Below are 15591 nucleotides of genomic sequence, written 5' to 3'. Positions count from 1 at the left end.
AACAGCTGCAGTTAAGTTTCCGGCACCTACCCCAAATCAAGGAACCAATCCTATCACAGAGCACTTGTCATGATTCTGGCACAAAAGAGGCATCTCTCCTTTCAAAGATAAAAGAGATAACCGTTGCCCTGAACCTCAAAGCCACTTAGCAGCAGAGCAGTGAGACCTTAAGTGGAACAGTCTAGAAGGCAGGAGAACTGATAAAGTGAATTTAAATAGGGTAATTACGTCTGGCATGTAAGCTCCAGGCAGAATTTTACCAGAGGGAAGGGTCTTGTCTTGAAGATAGGCAAGCAATCATTTAAGGATAGTGGGAGGGCACAAACGGAGCTCAAGGATAAAAACGAAAGAGATTCTACAAGACTGTAGGTAGCGCCGTGAAAAATCCTTTGTCCTTACATGCTGTCTATTCGAAGAGAACGGAGAGATGTTGGGGTGAAAGGCAGACCCACCTAGCACCGTTTAGATACAGGAGCGGGGACCAGTCGTCCCCGCCCCCGGCCAGCTCCGCCCAGGAGTGGCTACTCCTTGCCAGAAATCCGGTCCGTTTAAGCCAGAAAGTATAGAAAAGGCAGCCGACAGGGCTCCAGGGCACACCTGCCTGGCTAAAGCATTCCGCCACTACAAACGCTGCTCAAGCGGGTCAGCTTAGCAGCTGTTGGGTCCGGGCCAAGGTCCAAATCCCTCCCAGGCGCGGCTAAAGGACGCAGGGTAGAGGTGGGGCGGACGCTCAGGAACCAATCATGTCAGACGCTGCCACGTGAGTAGCCGTGACCAATACGAGGTTACGGCGGTAGCGGCGGGGAGATTCAAACGTGTTTGCGGGAAGCGATTTGGGTTCCATCTTTTCTTCTCTACAGCTTTGCTTCCAGGAGCGGTAAGTTCTGCCTCGCGGACGCACCAAAAAACGGTGGCGTCCTGGGTGGGAGCTCGTTAGCGGCGCAGGTCGGTGAGAAGTGGGGGCGAGACCGGGGAGGCTCAGAACTGAGTAGACGACGTGCGGCGCGGCTAAAAGAGCTGGAGAAAAGCAGAGGTTTCCCTGCGTCAGGCGATCTAGAGGGTGGGGTGATACTGAAGGGTTTGTTGAGGAAGTAAAAAGTGGGTGTAGACTTCGCTGGAAAGAGGCCGAGGCGGGGCACTTACACGGGAGACTTTCCTCAAAATACAGTCCCTCTCGTCCGTTCTCGTTAGGAGATTGTGACAGTATTCTGACAGTTTCAAACCTGACTTCAGAGGTGGGTGATATCTTGCTGCCTACTTTGTCGCCCCTTTTTATCGAGGGCAGGGTGGCAGTACTGTTAGTGACCTGGATGACTGGATTAATATTTAAGATTCACAAAGATGAGATTGACAGGAAGAAAGACTTCACTGTGTTGTTCCAACACCATCATGCAGATTAGCAAATGCTCAATACTATAGTAGTAACTTCGATTGATTCTTGTATAGAATGATTAATGTAGCAAGTCGTACTGCCAGGTATACACAAGAACAAATCTGCTAAATCCCAGTTATTAATAAAGGGTCGTGATGTTCATATTCTGCTGTGAAAGCACATTAAGTATGAAGATTAATTCAAATAAAGCAAATTAAATAAAACAACCATTATTCACATTACCCAAAGCGTTCTTTTTGTTACTGCCACAATCCAAGAAAACACTTGGTCGTATTTTTTTGAAAAAGGATGGAATTTTCAGGTGGCCCAGAGAAAGTCATTCTAAAAAAAGGAAGGCATTCCATGCATAGAAGAAAAATAGAAAGTTTAAAAGGAGGCATATGATTTTGTGTTGTGCTGTGACTTAAGAGTGTAACTTCACTAAGTAATATTAGGAAGAAAAGTGGTAACCTTTCTGTATAAATTACAAAGTCGGGTCCATTGTTTGAATAATAGCAGCATTAAATGTGTCCTCAAAACTAATGCTTTTTCTTCTGTGTTCTAAAAGGCTAGTTGAAACTTAGAAATGGAGGCTGAAGATTTAAGCGGCAGAGAATTGACAATTGATTCCATAATGAACAAAGTGAGAGATATTAAAAATAAATTTAAAAACGAAGATCTTACTGATGAGCTAAGTTTGAGTAAAGTCTCTGCTGATACTACAGGTGAATTTTTTTTCTTTTTGAAAAACCACTTATTGAGTGTTCTTTAAGGTAAAGAAATGAGATGTTAACCACCCACAATGTACTTTTCTCAGTAATTTTAACAATGTATTTTTCTCAGTAATTAGTGCTCACTCATTAGATCAGACCAAGTTAAATTTAAAGCAAAAAAAGCAAAGTTATGAATGCCCTATGTTCTTATTTATTTACTTATGTGTTACACTCAGGATTGAACACAGAGTTGCTCTACCAACTGAGTTACACCCCTAGCCTTTTTTGTTTTTTATTTTATTATTTTTTGCAGTGCTGTGGATATAACCCAGGGACTCAGGTATGATAGGCAAGTGCTCTAACACTGAAGAGTATCCCCAGTCCTTGTTTTTTATTTTGAGATGGGCTCCCTAAGTTGCCCAGGCTGGCCTTGAAGGTGTGATCCTCCTGCCTCAGCCTCCAAAGTTGTTGGCATTACAGGCATGCAGCACTAAGTCTGGAATACTATATTTTAGTAAAAAGCAGACACAGTAATTTTGTTTACAAAAGTGAGGATTTTACGCTGTTAAGGAATAGTGATTTCTATGGGAAATCTAAATTTAATAATGCTTAGTAATGACTAAAATATCATAAACTGGAGACTGTAACTCAGGTTACCTTAACCAATCAATAAATTAAGTAAAAAAATTCATTACAGTGTGAAAATTATATCTGAAGATTGTATTTGCTGTTTCTGTAGGTTTGGGTTCCACAGAATATGAAAATCAAGGAAGTCCTATTAAGTTCTTAAGGTCTAGACCAGGGTAGTTGGTGAGAACAGAAAATTAATAGAACACCTAGGAGAAATGTAAGTAACTTGGAGGAAGAAGAAAATGACCATATCAGTTTCATATCTTTTGTAAAGGTGGTTTCTTTGATTGTTTTACAAGTAAGTTTAAGGTATGTGGAAAAATTATTAAATGAGTAATGTGGTAAAGAAAGTTGTGTCAGGAACAGAACAATAAGCTTCTGAATTTTTAAGAAATTATATCATTGATAGAGGACTTCCCATTATGAACTATTAAAATCTTAAAATACTACAAGAAGTTTATGTGATACATTTTGTTCTCCTTATTCAGATAACTCTGGAACTGTTAACCAAATTATGATGATGGCAAACAACCCAGAGGACTGGTTGAATTTTTTGCTCAAATTAGAGAAAAACAGTGTCCCCCTAAATGATGCTCTTTTAAATAAATTGATTGGTCGGTATAGTCAAGCCATTGAAGCACTTCCTCCAGATAAATATGGCCAAAATGAAAGTTTTGCTCGAATTCAAGTGAGATTTGCTGAATTAAAAGCGTAAGTATACACATTTTAGTTATTTTTATGTATGTGCAGCACCCAGTGCTTCACATAGGCTAGGTAAGCATTCTATCACTGAGCTATATCTGCAGACCAATTTTTGTTTTATTTTGAACCAAGATCTCATTTAGCTGCCCACGCTGGCCTTCAAGTTATAATCCTCCTGCCTCAACTTCACAAGGAGCTAGAATCACAGGTGGATGGGCCACAACACCCAGCCTTTAACTACATTTAAGCGACTACATTACAAAATTTGAAACTACATTGTAAAGAGGGATAATGAACTCATATTTTAGGCTCTACCTAAAAAGATTTTTAAAAACTTAGTATTTAATTTTACATATAGAAAAAAGCAATATCCCATGGAAAACACAATGAAAAATTATCATGTTTAAGTAGCTGTGTCCTTTTGTTTTTGTTTTAATTTGACTCTGGTCTTTTATTATAGTATTCAAGAGCCAGATGATGCACGTGACTACTTTCAAATGGCCAGAGAAAACTGCAAGAAATTTGCTTTTGTGCATATATCGTTTGCACAATTTGAACTGTCTCAAGGTAATCTGAGAATGTCAAATCCAAATTCTAAGTAAAAGATAATATCCCATTGTAAGAAATCTTAAGATTTCTTAAGATTTTGCTCAAATTCAAGTGAGATTTGCTGAATTATATATATAAAAAGTTGATCAGATGAGAATAAGTCAATGTGTTAATTAAGCATAAATACAGAGTATTCATTATACTGGTTCTTCTATTAATAAGGATTAGTCCAGAGAAGCAGGTATGAACATTGTATTTGTGCTGTTGGATGTAGAAAACATTTAAAGGAAATTAGCTTCTTCACTGTGTATTTATAGAATGAAGGACATAAAACATTTAACCAAGAACATAGATCTAAGATTTTCTTAAACTATGATTTCATAGCATCAGAGTATATGTTAAAACAGCTGTAACATTTAATGGTAGTTCTTTAAAAAATAAACTGCTATAAAAGCATCAGTTTTGCTTGCATGGTTCTTTATAGTCTAGACCTTTTAGATAGGACCAGGACTTCTGTTTTCTTCAAATATTTTTAGCTTGGCCATTCCTTAGTCTTTTCTCCCTTTTTTCATCTTTCTGGGGTCTTTGGATATATCCTCTGGTCAAGTCTTCCTGTTTTCCTTCTGCCTTGTTTAAGCTACAGCTCTGATCCCATTTACCAGCCTGTGATAAATATAAACATGAGCAGAATCCCCATGGTACTTAAATTAGGACTGCATTGTTTTCCAGGATTGAAGTTACAGAGAAGTTGTATACAACACAGAGATGGTTTGTGAATCCTGAACTTTCACCTATACAGATAACTTCTGAATCGTAGTAATCTGAATGTTTGGTCTATTGTGTATACTGTTGTGTTAATATTTTTTAAATTATCGTTTTCCTACAAAGAAAAATAGATTCCTCCTCCCTGTGTGTTAGAATAAGTTTGGTCTGGTCTTTAGGATTTTCTGTCTCTCCATTCTAGTTTAAAATTTTTTTGAGGTTATATGACTTCTCAACAGCAACTATAAATTTTGTGTCTTTAGGACACATTTTTGTTGATCTCTTAATTATTTAGTTTTTATTTTTTTGTGGTGCTGGGGACTGAGCGCAGGGCCTTGTGCATATGAGGCAAGCACTCTACCAACTGAGCTATATCCCCAGCCTGATGTCTTAATTATTATATTAAAAAAAGATTACACCACTGAAAATGATAGTAGCCTCAAGATAAAAATGGTGATTTGTTTTGAACAGTGTTGAAGTTCTCAAATTACTTGTTTTTATTGAAACTTATCTTTCTTTTTGCTGTCCTAACATACCCAGTTACATAAAATTCTTCCACTACTCTCAATAAATGTGTATATTTAGCCAATACCAATTATGTTCATATTCTTTAAAATTCATAGACTGTCAGAAAGTAGAGGGTATCTTTTTTTCCCCCCACAAAGTCCAATTGTTTTTAAATGTTTTTTTCTGGTTGTATCCAAAGTATATTCACACCATTTGTGTCTTTATACATGTTCTTAGGGTAATGATGTTCATCTTATTCCACAGTCTTTCCTATGCCCTGCCCTCTCCCTTCTCCTCCCACCCATGCTCCCCTTCCCAATCCCACTCTGAATCAGCCTCCTTATATCAGAGAAAACATTTGGCATTTGGTTTTTTGGGATTGGCTAACTTCATTAGCATTATATTCTCCAACTCCATTCATTTACCTGTAAATGCCATGATTTTAGTCTCTCTTATTGGTGAGTAATATTACATTGTGTGTATATACCAAATTTTCTTTATCCATTCATCTATTGAAGGGCATCTAGTTTGGTTCCACAGTTTAGCTATTGTGAATTGTGCTGCTATAAACATTGATGTGGCTGTGTCCCTGTAGTATGCTGTTTTTAAGTCCTTTAGGTATAAACCGAGGAGTGGGATAGCTGGGTCAAAAGGTGGTTCCATTCCTAATTTTCCAAGGAATCTCCATACAGCTTTCCATATTGGCTGCACCAATTTGCAGTCCTACCAGCAATGTATGAGTGCCTTTTCCCCCACATCCTCACCAACACTTATTGTTGTTTGTATTCTTAATAGCTGCCATTATGATTGGAGTGAGATGAAATCTTAGTAGTTTTGATTTGCATTTCTCTAATTACTAGAGATGTTGAACATTTTTTCATATATTTTTTGATTGATTGTATGTCACCTTCTGAGAAGTGTCTGTTCAGTTCCTTGGCCCATTTATTGATTGGCTTATTTGTTTTTTGTTTTGTTTTGTTTTGTTTTTGGTGTTTAGCTTTTTGAGTTCTTTATATACTCTAGAGATTAGTGCTCTATCTGATGTGCACGGGGTAAAAATGTGCTCCCATGCTGTAGGCTCTCTATTCACCTTACTGATTGCTTTTTAGTTTGAATCCATACCATTTATTATTGATTTTAATTCTTATGCTATAAGAGTTTTATTAAAGAAGTTGGGGCCTAATCCAACATGATGGGAGATTTGGGCTTACTTTTTCTTCAATAGGTGCAGAAGTCTCTGGTTTAATTCCTAGGTCCTTGATCCACTTTCAGTTGAGTTTTATGCATGGTGAGAGATAGGGGTTTCATTTCATTTTGTTGCATATGGATTTCCAGTTTTCCCAGCACCATTTGTTATAGAGGCTATCTTTCTCCAAAGTACATTTTTGGTGCCTTTGTCTAATCTAAGATAACTATAATTATGTGGGTTAGTCTCCGTTTTCTCTATTCTGTGCCATTGGTCTACCAGTCTGTTTTGGTGCCAATACCATGCTGTTTTTGTTACTTTTGCTCTGTAGTACAGTTTAAGGTCTGGTATAGTGATACCTCCTGCTTCACTTTTCTTGCTAAAGATTGCTTTAGCTATTCTGGGTCTCTTATTTTTCCAGATGAATTTCATGACTGCTTTTTCTATTTCTATGGGGAATGTCATTGGGATTTTGATTGGGATTACATTAAATCTGTATAATGCTTTTGGTAGTAGTATGGTTATTGACAATATTAATTCTGCCTATCCAAGAACAAAGGAGATCTTTCCATCTTCTCAGGTCTTCTTATTTTCTTATTTTCTTTTTAGCATTCATCTTTCACATCTTGTATTAGGTTGATTCCCAAGTATTTTATTTTTTTGAGGCTATTGTAAATGGGGTAATTTGCCTTATTTCTCTTTCAGAGGATTTGCCACTGATATACAGAAATGTCTTTGATTTATGGATGTTGATTTTGTATCCTGCTACTTTCCTGAACTCATTTTCCTAGTTCTAGAAGTTTTCTGTGGAATTGTTTGGGTCTTCTAGGTATAAAATCATATCATCGGCAAATAGTGTTAATTTGAGTTCTTCTTTCCCTATCTGTATCTCTTTAATTTCTTTGGTCTATTTGCTCTGTCCAGTGTTTCCAAAACTATGTTAAATAGAAGTGGTGAAATAGGGTATCCCTTTTGTGTTCCAGTTTTTAGAGGGAATGCTTTAATTTTTCTCCATTTAGAATGATGTTGGCCTGGGGTTTAGCATAGATAGCTTTTACAATGTTGAGATATGTTCCTGGTATCCCTAGTTTTTCTAGCGTTTTGAACATGAAGCGGTGCTATATTTTGTCGCTTTTTCAGTATCTATTGAGATGATCATATGGTTCTTAAGTCTATTGATGTGATGAATTACATTTATTGATTTCCATATGTTGAACAAACCTTGCATCCCTAGGATGAACCCCACTTGATCATGGTGAACTATGTTTTTGATATGTTTTTGTATTTGATTTGCCAGAATTTTATTGAGAATTTTTGCATCTATATTCATTAGAGATATTGGGCTGAAGTTTTCTTTCTTTGATGTGTCTTTGCCTGGTTTTGGAATCAGAATGATATTGACCTCATAGAATGAGTTTGGAAGTGTTCCCTCTTTTTCTGTTTCCTGAAATAAATTGAAGAGTATTGGTATTAGTTATTTTTTAAAGGTCTGTGTGTCCATCCAGTCTTGGACTTTTCTTGGTTGGTAGGCTTCTGATGGAGTCTTTATTTCATCGCTTGAAATTATCTGTTTAAATTCTATATATCATCCTGATTTAATTTTGGCATATCATATGACTCTAGAAATTTGTCGATGCCTTTGATATTTTCTATTTTATTGGAGTAGAAGTTTTCAAAATGATTTCTAATTATCTTCTGTATTTCTGGAATGTCCGTCATAATCTTTTCTTTGTCATCATGTTTGTGTGTAATTTGAGTTTTCTCTCTCCTTCTCTTTCTTAGCATGGCTGAGAGTTTGTCAATTTTATTTTCTCAAAGAATCAACTTTTTGTTTTGTCAAATTTTTCAGTTGTTTCTTTTGTTTCAATTTCATTGATTTCAGCTCTAATTTTAATTATTTCCTGTCTTCTACTGCTTTTGGTATTTATTGATTTGTTCTTTTTCTAGGGCTTTGAGATGAAATGTTGTCATTTATTTGACGATTTTTTTTCTTTGAAGGAATGAACTCTCCATGCAATGAACTTTCCTCTGGGTACTGCCTTCATAGTGTCCCACAGATTCTGATACATTGTGTCTGTGTTCTCATTCAACTCTAATAATTTTTTAATCTCCTTGATGTCTTTTGTATCCCATTGTTCTTTTAGTAGCATATTATTTAGTCTCCAAGTGTTGGAGTAGCTTTGATTTTTCATTTTATCATTGATTTCTAATTTCCTTTATTATGATCTGCAGGGTAATATCTAGAAAGTAGAGGGTATCTTAATCATCTTGTCAAGTGCATAGCATCATAGCTTAATGGCTCCAATAAACATTGATAACATATTAAAAGATACATTATATACACATTTAATATTTATAAATCATATTCTAGGGATAAGTTTGATAGCTAAGTCTGGCAGCTACAGGTTAACCTTTTACATTCTTTATACACAAATTGTTTTGATGGAAGAGTCCTTTTACCAAAAGATATCAACCTTCCTTATTGACTGTTATTATGAATGATACTTATGGTGTGTTTTTAGGGATACTTGAGCATCTTATCATTTCCTCACATTTCTAACTGCTGTAATTGGCCTATGGGTCATTTTTTTTTTCCTACTACATTAAACTTAAGTTAATTCTGAAAATAACAATGATGATAAATTAATACAGTTACATCAATATTATATTTCACAATAAAATCATTTTAACATGAATTCTTATCAGAAAGTTAATTTTATTCATGAGAAATGAGAGATTGCTTATTTGCCTATGAAATAAAGTGCATGAATCTTGGAAGAAATAGTTTTGGATGTCTTAAATTTTTATCCTAGGTCCTGATGAATAAATAAATACCTAGGGGTAGGGGTGAAGACCATTTCATAAAATGATAATTATTTTTTATTTGTTAGGCAATTTTAAAAAAAGTAAACAACTTCTTCATAAAGCTGTAGAAAGTGGAGCAGTACCACTAGAAATGCTGGAAATTGCCATCCGTAATTTAAACCTCCAAAAAGTGCAGCTACTTTCAGAGGAGGAAAAGAAGAGTTTATCAGGTAACTATAGTATACTAATACATTTCTGAGTAGGTAGCAGTTCAAATTAAGGGTTCCAGATGATATTTTATAGAAAAATATTTCTATAAAAGGATTAAAATATAAGATTAAATTGCAACTGTAAAGGAGGTAAAACTCTTAGAAGTAAAACAATGTTTAGTACTTGTTGAAATTTATCTTTTTATCCTAATCAAAATTTCATTGGTAACACATTAAAAATAACTTGATCTAAGCAAGAGACTGTATTTTTGTTTTAGAAATAGATAATTTTTTTTAACTCGAAAGACAGTTTTATACTTAAGGAGAATTTCAAGTGGTACTTACAATTATCTTAATAATATCTTCATGTCTACATATCTTACATGTCGGAGAGTATGTATTATAAATTGACTGTTAAAATATTCTTATTTGTGAAATTACTTTTTTATGTATTCTACATGTTATAATTTACTTATAGTTTTGAAATTTTTACAGCATCTATAGTACTAACCGCTCGAGAATCATTCGCCAGTTCGCTTGGACATTTACAGAATAGGAACATTAGTTGTGATTCCAGAGGACAGGCTCCTAAAGCCAGGTTTTTGTATGGGTAAGAAAACTGAATCAGATTTACATGCTCATTTTATATAAATATGCCTACATACATGTTTCACGTAAGTATGATAACACTGTTTAGCAGTAAGTGGAAATACATATCCATATTTGAGAAATTGGGGATATTTTCTTTTCATCTAGAGAGAACATACCCCCACAAGATGCAGAAGTAGGTCATCGAAATCCCTTGATACAATCTAACAAAACTAAACGGGTAAGTTATTTTTGATTTGCTTTGATCAAGGTGGTACTGAAGCCTCTATTTCCCAGTGGTTACTTAATTTTTCAAAACATTTTTAGTCGTGCCCATTTGGAAGAGTCCCGGTTAACCTTCTAAATAGCCCAGATTATCACATGAAGACAGATAATTCAGCTGTGCCAAGTTTTACAAAAAGGTATGTTTGAATTTTAACTTTTTAAATTTGTTTATATTTAAAATATTGATGGTAGAATGGTCTTCAAGTTTTTTTGTTAGCAATAGTAATTGAGTGTAAATTTTCTTCAGTATTAGGAGTTACTGAGTTTTTTATTGTAACCTTTTTGTTCTGTCAGGAACAAAACAATGAGTAGTAAAACTGATTTCTTTCTTTCTTTTTTTTTTTTTTTTGCCTTTTCACTCATTAAAAATATTTACTCAAAGAATTATTTAAAAACTTGTTTTATTAGGAAACATGTTATAAAAAAAAAAGTATTAACATGAAGCTTAAATGGCTACATACACTGGTGGAATTAAAATTTCTATATTTGAGCATTTCTTGTTTATGGGTAGCTTCTCTGATAAGATTCTTTCTAGAGCATTTGAAGTCTTTAGCGTGGTAGAAGGTGCGAATAAATATCTTTTCCAGCTATTTCAATGGGATGAATCAGTGGGAGTTAATTAATGAGAGCTTCAAGAATAGGGGCTGATGATAGCTCTGGTAGAACATGTGTTTAAAATGCACAAGATGGGCTGGGGATGTGGCTCAAGCGGTGGCGTGCTCGCCTGGCATGCGTGCGGCCCGGGTTTGATCCTCAGCACCACGTATAAAACAAGGATGTTGTGTCCGCCAATGATTAAAAAATAAATATTAAAAAAATTAAAAAATTAAAAATAAATAAAATGCACAAGGTCCTGGGTTCAAGCCCAGCATAGACAAAAGAGAACAGGTTAATGAGCTGCCAGAAGGGTGCATTGGCACACACCCATAGTCCCAGCTACAGGGAAGGGTTAGCCAAGAGGATCCCTTGAACCCAGATGTTCAGGCCAGCCTGAGCAGCAGGGTAATACCCCTGTCTCTTTAATTAAGAACAACAATAACAAAAATAGATAGTGAAATATTATTCATCACATCCAATATGTTCCTTTCCCCTCAATTTGAGTGCTTATTTCCTTAGAAGAAACAGGAACATAATATTTTGTCTCAACTAAAGTAGTGTTTCTGATTTATTCTTAACTGCAGCCACCATTTGTAATATTATTAGATGGAAAAGGCTCCTTGGATTCCAGAGAATCATTTTGCAGATAAACTTGGGAAACACAATTGATTGTCTTTAACCAATGTTTTCAATAATTAATTTAGGACTTGACTCAATACTAATATTAAAAAGGCATTTTGTTTGTCAAGGTTAAGCTTCATAATCTTTATTTCATCTTATTGCTCCATTTCAAATATATCATTGAAATATGAAGGACACTTTCTCTCACTCCTATTCAAAAACAAAACAAAATAAAAACAAAAGTCTCCCCAAACTCCAGCCATATTCCTCCTATTGTTGTGATAGCCTGCATGTTAGAGTAGATACTGTCGAGGTGCCCACAAAAGTATTCATCCCTAGCTCTTATCCTAAAAGCTTTTTGCCATTTGAAATCTAGTTTTACCTACATACTTCTCCTTTCCCACATGCTTACCTTAACTCCAGCTGTTGCTTATATGTAATGAAGATGTTGGCAGTCACCTATCTCTTTATCACATTTGTCATTGCTGAATATATAATTTTTGGCATAGTTACCTTTATGTTAGAATCAGTTATCTAATGACTTTTTAAGAGAGAATTTTTCCAATTAAATATATAAGTTGTTTAAAAAAAAACTTTAAAGTGAATAAATACATTAAAATTAATTTAAAATTAAATATGGAAATTATTTTGTTTCATGGGAAATAGACAGATCTCTGGATCAGAATGCCGAGATTTGAATGTGCCTGGATCAGAATGCCGAGATTTGAATGTGGCTGTATCTAAACTAAGTGGAAAGGATTCCCACGAAAGGAGAAGTTTAAGGGTATTTTACTTTTTAAATCTTTATATGAAGTAAGAGTTCCTGATCTAGCAGGGAGATTTTTCTGGGGAAAGGATACAAAGTTTATGTCTCCAATAGTTTCTCCTCAAACAAAGAGATGTGGGACCACTAATGGGAAGTGGTACAGAAGTCCTAGACTCTGTTTCTTGAAGATTAAGGTGATAGAGTGAGGATCAGCTATCTCTTAGGAAAACCATGAAGTAACATTTATTAGGCATGTATTTAATCAGATTAATGGGCCTGTATTTGGGGATAATTGGGAAAATTATTATTCCCGGGTTTCCTTTAATTATGTGATTCTGGTAAGGCATCTTAAACAAAAACCAAAGTATGTGAGGGCCAAGGTGAGGGCAAAAATGGTCAAAACTTCTAATATGGCAAAGTAACTCTATATGAACTTCAAAGGCAGGAAATAAATTTATTTTCCTGGTACAGTATGATTTTTTATTATACTGTAAGTCCCTGGCATTGTAATGTGAATCTTTTCAGTATTATAATTTTTATAATGCCATTCTTTCATGACCTATGCTTTAAAATATTATTATTTTTCTAATCCCAACAATCTCAGAGCATAGTGTGTAATTGTGTCCCAAAAGTTTACTCTCTGGATTTAGAACTTCTGTCTTAAGAGTTATGCACATGTTAATTTTTATGAATGCTGTTGTTTTTAGTGGGGCTTATTGTATTTGGATCAAAACTTTCTAACCCTTTTCTTTTTATGTGAAATATATTTTAGCAATTGATCAATATGTCCCTTGGAAGAAAATTGGCCTAATTTATGGTTATGGTCCTTCCTATTGCTCTAATAAACAATTCAGGCAATCAGTAGTTTCTTAATAGAAGTTTATGTACTGGGAGTTTGTGAATCTTTTCACATAAAGAAGATTCTAGTATATTTAACAATAAGTCAAATTATTACTACTACTCATGGGACTTTATTTGAAAATTTTTTTCCCATGTAGTCTGTTAAAAATATCCTTTCCAAGGAACCTGTGGAGTCAGATGAAAAGAGTTCTGAACTTATTACTGATTCAATAACCCTGAAGAATAAAACTGAATCAAGTCTTCTAAATAAATTAGAAGGTAAGAGTGACAGAATACAAACATTTTATCTTTTTAAGAAGGCCACTTTGTACCTGGAGAAAGCAGATTATAACTGAATGTGAGAATTGCAATATGAAATAGCGTCTGTCTTCCTTTACCTTGTATTTCAGTTTAGGTATATAGAGTGCATGGAAAGTATTGCATCTTGTAGCAAAGGAAGTTTATTTGTCTAAAAGGAAGAGAAGAAGGAAAAGAAAATGGAACTAAGTTATGTTTTCAATTGGCTTGACAGATGATTTCTGGAAAGGACATAGAAGCTGTTTCTGTCTGATAGCCCTCCCTCTCATTTTAGATCTGACAGTTGATTTTTCACTCCATGGATACTGTGATAAATGTTCTAGGGGTATGTAAATGAGTAAGACAAGGTCCCAAGCAGGATGCATAGAATGAAATATAGTCTGTTCTCTTGTATCTGCTTCATTCATCACCCATTGTTTATGGAACTCATCCACACTTTTATGGCGTCTGATATTTTTATTGTTTTTTATCATTGAGCTAGATGTATCTCTAGTCCTTTTTTTTTTTTTTTTCCTCTTATTCTTTTCTTTAGACCGGTTCTTGCTAAGTTGCTGAGGCTGGCCTTAAACTTGAGATCCTCCTGCCTTAGCCTCCTGAGTTGCTAGAATTACAGGTGTGGGCCACCATGCCCAGCTTCATTATATTGAATATACTTTGTGTTAGCTTCTTATTGATGTGACCAAAATACCTGACAAGAACAACTTATAGGAGGAAAAATTCATTTTGGCTTGTGGTTTCAGAGGATCAGTCATGGGCCACTGACTCATTTGCTCTGGCCAAAGGTAAGGTAGAGAGAGCATCATGGCAGAAGGGCCTGAAGGAGGAATGCTGCTTTAATGGTGTTGTCCAGGAAACAGAAAGCAAGGGGAGGGAGCTGCAGCAAAGATGGACCATTCCAGGCATGCCCTGCTTTACTTACCTCCTCTAGCCATGCCCCACCTGCTTATAGTTACCATCCTGTTTGTTCTGTCAAAGTTGGAGGGACTGATGAGGTTACAGCTCTCATAATTTAACACAGGTGCTTTCAGGGGACACATCATAGCCAAACCATAATATACTATAATTTATCCAAATATTTATGGAAAATAACTTTTTATCTAATAAGTAATGATGATTTAGATATTTTTGGTTTGTCTTTGATTCCCATATGCACATATTTCTATTGAGTGTATTCTAAGAGTGGGATTGTTGGGACACAGGGATGATTTGCTCAGGTTTTGTAAATGGTGCCAAAATTTCCAAAGTGGTTGTACTGACCCTTGACTGGTAATTAGTATTTCTTTACTGTCTGCTATTGAACATCTTTATATTAATTGTCTACTTTAATATTCTCTTGTGAAATACTTGAGTTTTGATAATTTTTCTATTGATTTTTGTTTCTTTTTCTCATTTACTTTTGTTTTTATTTATTTGGGTTTTTTTTTTGTCAGTGCTGGAGATGGAACCCAGGGCTTTGTGCATGCTGAGCAGGCATTCCATTAGTAAGCTATGTCTCCAGCCCTCATTGATTTTTAAAGAAGTATTATATGATATAAATATACTTTGTTGGATATATATTGCAAGTAACTTCTCCCCTCTGTGGTGAAGACTTGATAAAATGAAATTCTTAATTTTTTTCTTTTTACATTTTTTTTAGTTGTAGATAAATGCAATACTTTTATTTATTATATGTGGTGCTGAGGATCGAACCCAGTGCCTCACACGTGCGAGGCAAGCGCTCTACCACTTAGTCACAACCCCAGCCCAAATTTCTTAATTTTGCTGCACTTAACTTATTAACCTTTGACTTTGTGGTGAGTTCTTTCTGTGTTTTAATCAAATCTTTCTCTATGTCAAGATCATAAAGATAATTTCATATTTATTAGTGTTTTTTTACCTTTCATATTTAGATTTATATTTAACTTGGAAATATTTATATACCTGTAAGATCAAGTGCCAAGTTTTATTTTTTTCTCATACGGACATCACAGCATTTCTTGAGAAGATCCTCTTAGACCTTTCTGAATTGTTGTAAATTAGGTAGTTCTAGGTGTCTGGTTTGGAGTCTGTTCCATTCCATTCCGTAGTTTTCTTTTGTCTTTATGTTAATACTCTCTTCATTACTGATCTTCACGTCTGTCAGTATAAATCTTCCAGCTTTG

At 35.0% G+C, this 15591-nt stretch overlaps 1 protein-coding gene across 2 annotated transcripts in view; it reads left to right on the top strand.

Annotated features, from left to right (window-relative positions):
• The first annotated feature begins 1958 nt into the window (after positions 1 to 1958).
• Positions 1959 to 15591, top strand: part of Ttk (TTK protein kinase) — a 36098-nt gene continuing 22465 nt past the window's right edge. For both annotated transcript variants that reach the window (XM_026411263.2, XM_026411258.2), the window contains exons 1-9: positions 1959 to 2097; positions 3204 to 3426; positions 3878 to 3984; positions 9313 to 9456; positions 9931 to 10045; positions 10192 to 10264; positions 10351 to 10445; positions 12193 to 12310; positions 13291 to 13411. In XM_026411263.2, the coding sequence (XP_026267048.2) occupies positions 1959 to 2097; positions 3204 to 3426; positions 3878 to 3984; positions 9313 to 9456; positions 9931 to 10045; positions 10192 to 10264; positions 10351 to 10445; positions 12193 to 12310; positions 13291 to 13411 (1135 nt within the window). The remainder of the gene's footprint in view (positions 2098 to 3203; positions 3427 to 3877; positions 3985 to 9312; positions 9457 to 9930; positions 10046 to 10191; positions 10265 to 10350; positions 10446 to 12192; positions 12311 to 13290; positions 13412 to 15591) is intronic.

Source organism: Urocitellus parryii, chromosome 8, assembly GCF_045843805.1.
Source record: "Urocitellus parryii isolate mUroPar1 chromosome 8, mUroPar1.hap1, whole genome shotgun sequence".
NCBI lineage: Eukaryota > Metazoa > Chordata > Mammalia > Rodentia > Sciuridae > Urocitellus > Urocitellus parryii.
This window is presented reverse-complemented; position numbering and strand designations above follow the sequence as displayed.